The 7,448-nt window shown below is 45.1% G+C and overlaps 1 protein-coding gene across 1 annotated transcript in view; it reads left to right on the top strand.

Annotated features, from left to right (window-relative positions):
• Positions 1 to 685: 685 nt before the first annotated feature.
• Positions 686 to 7,448, top strand: part of LOC107108510 (solute carrier family 2, facilitated glucose transporter member 11-like) — a 37,964-nt gene continuing 31,201 nt past the window's right edge. Inside the window, exons 1-2 of the mRNA XM_015408947.1 lie at positions 686 to 712; positions 2,060 to 2,158. Of these exons, the coding sequence (XP_015264433.1) occupies positions 686 to 712; positions 2,060 to 2,158 (126 nt within the window). The remainder of the gene's footprint in view (positions 713 to 2,059; positions 2,159 to 7,448) is intronic.

Consider the following 7,448-nt stretch of genomic DNA (forward strand, 5'->3'; position numbering starts at 1 on the left):
TGCACGTTATTTCGCTGCGGGGCAAACACACGCCTCCCCTCCCCCCGCGCGATATCCAACCCGTGTGACCGGGGCCGTAATTTATTTGTTTGTTTAAATCACCTGCCTTTCTTCTGAGCGTCTCTTTGTGCCATGGGTTCCAAGAGGAGTACGCTGTCTGCGAAATGAATTGCTGTTAGTGAGTGTTCAACACAAGTCTGTGGTAGATTCTGCCTATCTACACATTGATGCCGAGTTTCACCACCTTTCTTCTATGATCAGCAAGGCACACATTTTTCCTAAATTTTGCTGTTCCAAGCACTAGCAGGCAACATGTTCTTTTTTTCCCTTGTAGATTGGAGAGGCCTCCTCTTGAGGCAAAAGTCAGGGGTCACAGGCCTGATCAGTCGGGCAGAAGAAACCTGATGAAGCATTACTCAGTTCTCCGCACCAAGTCAGGTATAAATACCATGCCCACTGTTGAGAGCCGTCCTCATGATGACTCAGGGTTGGCTCCTCTGCTTCTTGAAATCGTTAACCCAAGAGAATTCACCTTCAGCCATTTCCTAATGAGGCTGTAATTCGCTGAATCCAAGAAGTCAAATTTCAACTCCAGTTCCTGCTTTTGAACTAGAAAAGACCAAAGAGCTTCCATCAGACAGCCGTCTTCCACTAGCTGGAGTTCAGGCAGGATTTTTCAAAGACAATGACAACCAACTTCCTCTCAGACCTGGTGAGTAGCTGCACGTTCAGCCTGCTGGTGCTTCAAAATCGGCCTGGCAATCAGGCTAGATCAGGCTCTCCCCAACCCTGCTGAGTCTGTGGGCACTTCTGGAATTTTGAGGAAGGATAGTGGACACTACTGCAAAATGGCTACCAAGGGATGGGGTCAATCTCAAATATTTGGAAGCCTCCAGAAAATACTAGCATATAATGGAGGCCACTGTTTCTGAATGGGTACTGCTTTTTTATGCAAAGGTGATGTCTCCTGGGCTCCTCTAAAGTATTTTCTGCACTAAGGAGGCAGAGGAAAACAGGGATTATCCCTTCACTTTGGAGAAGAGATTCTGCTTGGTTTCAGGTTCCAAAGAAGAAGGGAGGGTTTGTTCCCCATGTAGCCACAGATGAAGTTTTCCAAGCTCAGGATATAAGAATCTCTGTGTTAATGGCCAAGCTGAGGGCACATAGCTGTGGCACATATGCCCAAGATAAGTTCATTGCCTTTGATGGTCAGGCAGCACACAGGGAGTGATCTGAAGCTCTCCATTTTCTGGATTTTATCTTCAAGGCTCTCTGAAGCAAGAGGGCCCCAGGAAACACATCAGTGGGTGCCTCGATGTGCCCGGGCACCATGTTGGGGACCACAGCTTTGACTGAGTTCCCATATGCCATTTAAAGTGCCTGATGAGCACACATGAAAGGCAACACTCAAATGCTCATACTGCATCTCTTGCTTAATTGTTGGACAGCTACTTACTGCCTTCAGGAGGGCTGGAAGGCACAGCCAGGCTTTTCATCTCCCAGGAGAGCTGTTGGGCTAAGAAGGGGCTTTATGGGCAGCAAGATTTTGATAGTACTAAAGTGGTGAAGACGCTGAACTGCAGGCTGTGGAAGGTCGGTAGTTCAGCAGTTCAAGACCCAGGTTGCCACATGACGGAGTGAGCTCCCGTCTCTTGTTCCAGCTCCTGCCAACCTAGCAGTTCGAAAGCAAGAAATTGCAAGTAGATAAATAGATACCACTTAGGTGGGAAGGTAACAACGTTCCGCGCGCCTTGGTGTTTAGTCATGGCGGCCACATGACCACGGAAACGTCTTCGGACAGCGCTGGCTCTTCGGCTTTGAAACGAAGATGAGCACCGCAACCCTAGGACTCGACTGGCTTTCGAGCAAGGGAACCTTTACCTTTACCTTTAAATAAAATTTATAGACAGCATTGCTAGCCCTCTTGCTCCCAGCGAGTATCCCATCCAAAGGCCTGATACCTCTACTATACAGAAATAAATGCTCATTGTATGTGACATAATTTTCTGTCGCAAATATTAATAACCATGTTGGGGGAAAACATGTCTTTTGTTCTCAGGTACAATACCAGCGACTGTTCCAAATGATCGTTGTGTTAGGAGTGGGTGGAAACTTCCTTATTGGCTTCCAGGTTTCTGTGATCACCTATCCTTCTGAGGTAAGTGATGGCTTATAAATAACTGCACAGTCGACCTTCCAGGCACAGGCTGGATAATGTCCTGTGGATGCTTATCAGACAGTGGCCCCAATCCAGTAAGTGCACTTCACGAGCAGAGGAGGACAACTTCTGTGGGTGGATCACTTGTCTGGATATGTGTAGAGCAGTGAAAACAGAGAAACAACTCATCTCCCAGTGATTATTCCATGCAGGAAAACCTCTTGGGGGGTAAGGTAGGAGCCCTCTCCCCCTCATAATGGAACCCAGACCCAACTTATTTAAAACCCAGATGTGTAGTTTGGCCCTTATAGAATGCAGAGCAAGTGAATAGAATGGGGCATATAAGGGAAGAGAACGTAAGGGATCAGAAGCTGGTTGGTGAAGGAGTTGAGAAAGCTAAAGAAGGATTTGAGAGAGGAGAAGAGCATGAATAAACATCAGCACACATCACAGGTTGGGAAAACCAGAAGAAAGTGGAGAGACAGACTAGGACTGAAAGATTCTGTAACTGAAGGAAACTTCTGAAGCCATGGGGGCAAGCATCAGGCACGTGGAATGGAAATAATTTGGAATTTGAGCTTACTTGTGTTATAAATTGTGCAATTCTTAACTCTGTGTTTCTGATCAAATTCAATATTAGGAAGTAATGTAGTCGCTTAAGTTAATATTGGTTGCCAATCTGCCTCTCCTCTTTTAAAATTGATCTCAGTCATTACATGGGTCTGCTCATTGCTCAATATGTGCCCAAAAGTGCTATTGGGGAAAAATCTACAGCCAGTATTAGAAGTCTCTTGCACAGTGATACTCCTAACCAATGGTTGATATGGTTCCCTCTGAAAACCTTTATCAGGAGCTAAATCCCAAGGCCTTTCCCCCCACTCTGCCTTAAACAGGCAATAAGGCTGCCAGAATTCACTGCATCAATCACCTGATTTGGTTAGTGGGCACGTGGAGACTGGCATCCTCAGATGTGTGTGGAAATTAGTGTCCTTGGGTGGCCTGTAGACTGGGACCTAACCAGATATTACACACATAGTATATTCAGTGCTCTTTTGATTTCCATCCACTGTTGCAGCACACAAGAAGAAATGTGTATGTATATTTAGGGGGTCCACAAGGCATCACAGGGGAGGAAGCAGTTTGGAGTCCCCGCCCCCCTAAATGTCACCTTTGGCTTGGTTAATTTACAAAGCCATAATACCCTGTATATATGGGGAGTACATTAAGAACAAAGAGATGCCTTCCTTCCCTGGGGGTGACCCAGTTTTGCTACATTTGTTTGACATGGGGCAGCCATTTTATTATTGACATGGCGCTGGCCATTTATTATTATTCTATATTTATACAACCCCCTTCTAGTTCATAACTGCATCCTGAGCTATTAAGCAAAGCTTGGCAACTCTCCACGGGTTCCCCAGGGAAATTAATACCTCTCCTTCGAAAACTCAAGCAAAGGGATTGACCCTGTTTTTCCTCCAGCTTCCAGTGACAGCTGTTTCAGTGTCAAACTTCCTGAAGAAGTATTTTCTCCCAACAACTGATTCTGTCAATATGCCCTTGATATCAGCAAGAAGAGCGAGTAGTAGGTCTGGTTAATGAAACTTAGATTCCTGCTTGAAGCCGTGGATTAACATAGCCCCTATGAAAGCAGCAATCTGATTTGGTTGCATTTCTGATTATCCGATTATGTTCCTCTGCCTACTAGAATAAATAATGATTTTGTAAATGGAAGGAGAGAGGGTTCCCCCCTTAATCCTGCTTTTCATATAGTAATGATTTTTAAATGAAAAATTAGTATTTTAAAAAAGGGAATTAGCCAGCACTGAAGTTGTACACTAATTTTAAAAGTTTTTTTTTTCATCCCAGGATATCAAGAAATTTATCAATGCAACCTGGGTAGAACGATATGACTCTCCTCTTCACCAAAAAACGCTCTCCCTGCTCTGGTCCTTGGTTGTGTCTGTCTACTGTGTGGGAGGCTTGTTGGGCTGTCTGTTGAGTGGACCCCTAGCTATGAGATATGGAAAGTAGGTATTCTTCTAACCTAACACACCATTACAACCATGAATGAGGGCAACCTTTACATTATTTTATGTACAACAGGGGACATCAACATTTTCTTTAATGAAAGCTACTTCAGAGTAATGAAAAATATCCCAAACTACTTCCCCCACTCCTGGGCATGTTACCAAGTATTGTTGTGCCCTGGAAGCAGAACAAGAACTAGGAAAAATACAAGAAATTAAGTTATCAGCTAAGCAGCAGAGAGAAAAATCCTATGAAATAAACGCTTTTAAAAACAAGTCTAGAACAGTCCTTTTCAAGCTGTTTTCCTGGGTCTTCTGTCTAGGGGGTTCATGAAGTTGCCAGCTCCAGGTTGGGAAATATCTGGAGATTTGGGGGGAGCAGAACCTGAGTAGGGCAGTATTTGGGGAGGGGAAGAGCTTCAGTGAGATTTTAATGTCATGGAGTCCACCGTCCAAAGTAGCAGTTTTTTCCAGGTGAGCTCATCTCTGTTGCTTGGAGACCAGTTGTAATCTGGGGAGATCTCCAGCCACCAACTGGAGGTTGGCAAACTTATGCATAAGCCACTCTGCAGCAGCCAGAAAAATACTGATAGTTCACCAGCTACCTTTTGAAGACCCCTGACGTACAACATTTGGCCTCACCTCTCCACTCATTCAAACTCTTTTGCAACTGAATTAAAATTGCAACAATGAAATTAATTTAAATCAACTAGCAGCATGTTGTATCTCGATAATGTTAAAGGTAAAAACACAAAGACTCTGGTGAGAACCTTTTATTTGCACCACTGTTTTAAGACGCTGAGCTGCAGACTGGAAGGTCTGTAGTTTGGCAGTTCGAGACCCTAGTGCCACGTGATCTCTGGCCCCAGCTCCTGCCAATTTAGCAGTTCGAAAGCAAGAAATTGCAAGTAGATAAATAGGTACCACTTTGGTGGGAAGGTAACAGCGTTCCATGAGCCTCAGCATTTAGTCATGCCAGTCACATGACCATGGAGAAGTCTGCGGACAGTGCTGGCACTTCGGCTTGGAAATGGAGATGAGCACCGCCCCCTAGAGTCGGATTTGATTAGCTTTCGAGCAAGGGAAACCTTTACCTTTACTTTCTTGCTTACAGAAAGAGAAGCTTCATGATCAGTGATCTCATCATAATTGCAGCTGCCTTGTTCATAGGCTGCAGTAGGATGGCTAGATCTTATGAAATGATTCTGATTGGACGCTTCCTCTACGGCATCACTGCAGGTAGGCCCTAATAACCCTGGCTAAAACCAAATTCAACCCAGAATCAAGGTTGGGAAGCCACGATAAATTTCAAGAGGGGAAACCATTTGGAAACCCCACCCCACCAGAGAAAGGACATTTTTTATATATAATGTTAAAATTATTTTCTTCCTACAAACTACAAAGGACATTTTTAACTGTATCCAAAAAGGGGATATAGAGGCTCTTCCACTTTAATGCAGGCACAAATGCTGGGTTCTATTAGGGTTGCCAGATATGGGCTGGAAAATACCTGGAAACTTTGGGGGTGGATCCTGGAGAGGGCGGGGTTTGGGGAGGGGAGGGGCCTCAGCATGGTACAATGCCACAAAGTCCACCCTTCAAAGCAGCCATTTTCTCCAGGGGAGCTGGTCTCTGTCAGCTGGAGAGCAGTTGTAAAAGCGGGAGATCTCCAGGCCCCACCTGGAGGCTGGCAACCCTAGTTCTATTTTGTGCTTCCAGTAGATCCCAGGGAGGCTGTGGAAACCGTGAACAGGTGCCAGAGAGCAGTTTTGGGACAGATGAGAGCTAACAGGCTGAAATTTAATCTAGACAAAACGGAGGTGCTGCTTTTGGGGGAAAGGTCTGACACCAGAAATGGGTTATCCCTGTTCTGGGTGTGGTTGTGTACTCCCCCTAAAGAAGCAGGTTTGTAGCTCGGGGGTACTGCTGGATCTGGGTCTCCTGTTGGTAAGCAGGTGGAAGTGGTGGCTGGGGTGCCTTTTACCAGCTTTGGTTACTGGGGCAGCTGTGGCCATTCCTGGGCAGGAAAGCTCTTGCCACTGTGGTGCATGCCCTGATAACATCTAGATTAGATTACTGCAGCATGCTCTAAACGGGACTGGCCTTGAAGACTGTCTGGAACGACAGCTGGTACAAAATGCTGCAGCCAGAATGTTGGCCGGAGTGGGTTATAGGGAGAGGGTTGCCATCCTCCAGGTGGGGCCTGGAGTTCTCAATTCTCCTGAAGAAAATGGCAACTTTGTAGGGTGGATTCTATGGCGTTATACCCCACTGAGGTCCCTCCCCAAGCTCTGCCCTCCCCAGGCTCCACCCCCAAATGTCCACTATAGTCTTGTTCTGTCTTCACTGGCTCCTAGTTTGTTTCTGGGCCCAATTCAAGGTGCTGGTATCGACATTTAAAGCCCTGTACAACTTGCAGTCAGCATACCTGAAGGGCTGCCTACTCCTACATGAACTTACCCAGCCACTCTGGTCATCTCTGGGGATCCTGCTTCAGGTGTCCCTGCCATCTGAGACTAGATGGGTGGCAATGTATGAAAGGGGCCTTCTTGGTCAGGATGCCAAAACTTTGACACTCCATTCCCAAGTTTCCAGGGAGATTTATCTGTCTCTCTATTGCTGTCTTCGACCAGCAAGAGACTACTGTTTCGTTTTGGTTTGTATTCCTTATATTATGTTATATTTAATTGTTTTAAATGTTTTATATATATTTATATTTTAAGTGCTTGTCAGTGTCTGAAATTATTTAATGTTTTTATAATTTGTTTTAATGTTCACCACCGTGGGGGTGATGAATTGGGTAGAAAGGAAGCATAGAAATGTTTTCAATAAATAAATACATGTCATCATCCATTGGGGTCTGAACATAATACAGCCCCATGAGAGAGGGAAACCAAGCAATGGGAGTTCGGTGGTTTCTGGCAAGGAATCTACACTTGCTAACTAGGTTGCTGTTGCCCCCAAAACATTTCTGTTCCTTCCAACTTACCCCAGTAATTAAAATACTAAAGCAGCAGGAGTGCATAGATAAGTAATATATTGCCTAACAGTATCAGATAGAACATGGCATATATAGCTGATGGCATGTCAGGATTGTATATCTGTTGACTTCTTAAAAATATTCCTAGGAATATAACTGTTCTCCCTTCCTTTGAAGGCATCTCCCTGAACATCCATGGACAGTACATTGGAGAAGTTTCACCCAAGAGGTTGAGAGGCTTTGCAAACACCACATCATCTGCATTTTTTGCACTAGGAAAAGC

This window comes from Gekko japonicus, unplaced genomic scaffold (assembly GCF_001447785.1).
Source record: "Gekko japonicus isolate JY-2015 unplaced genomic scaffold, Gekko_japonicus_V1.1 scaffold19, whole genome shotgun sequence".
In the NCBI taxonomy this organism is placed as follows: Eukaryota; Metazoa; Chordata; class Lepidosauria; order Squamata; family Gekkonidae; genus Gekko; species Gekko japonicus.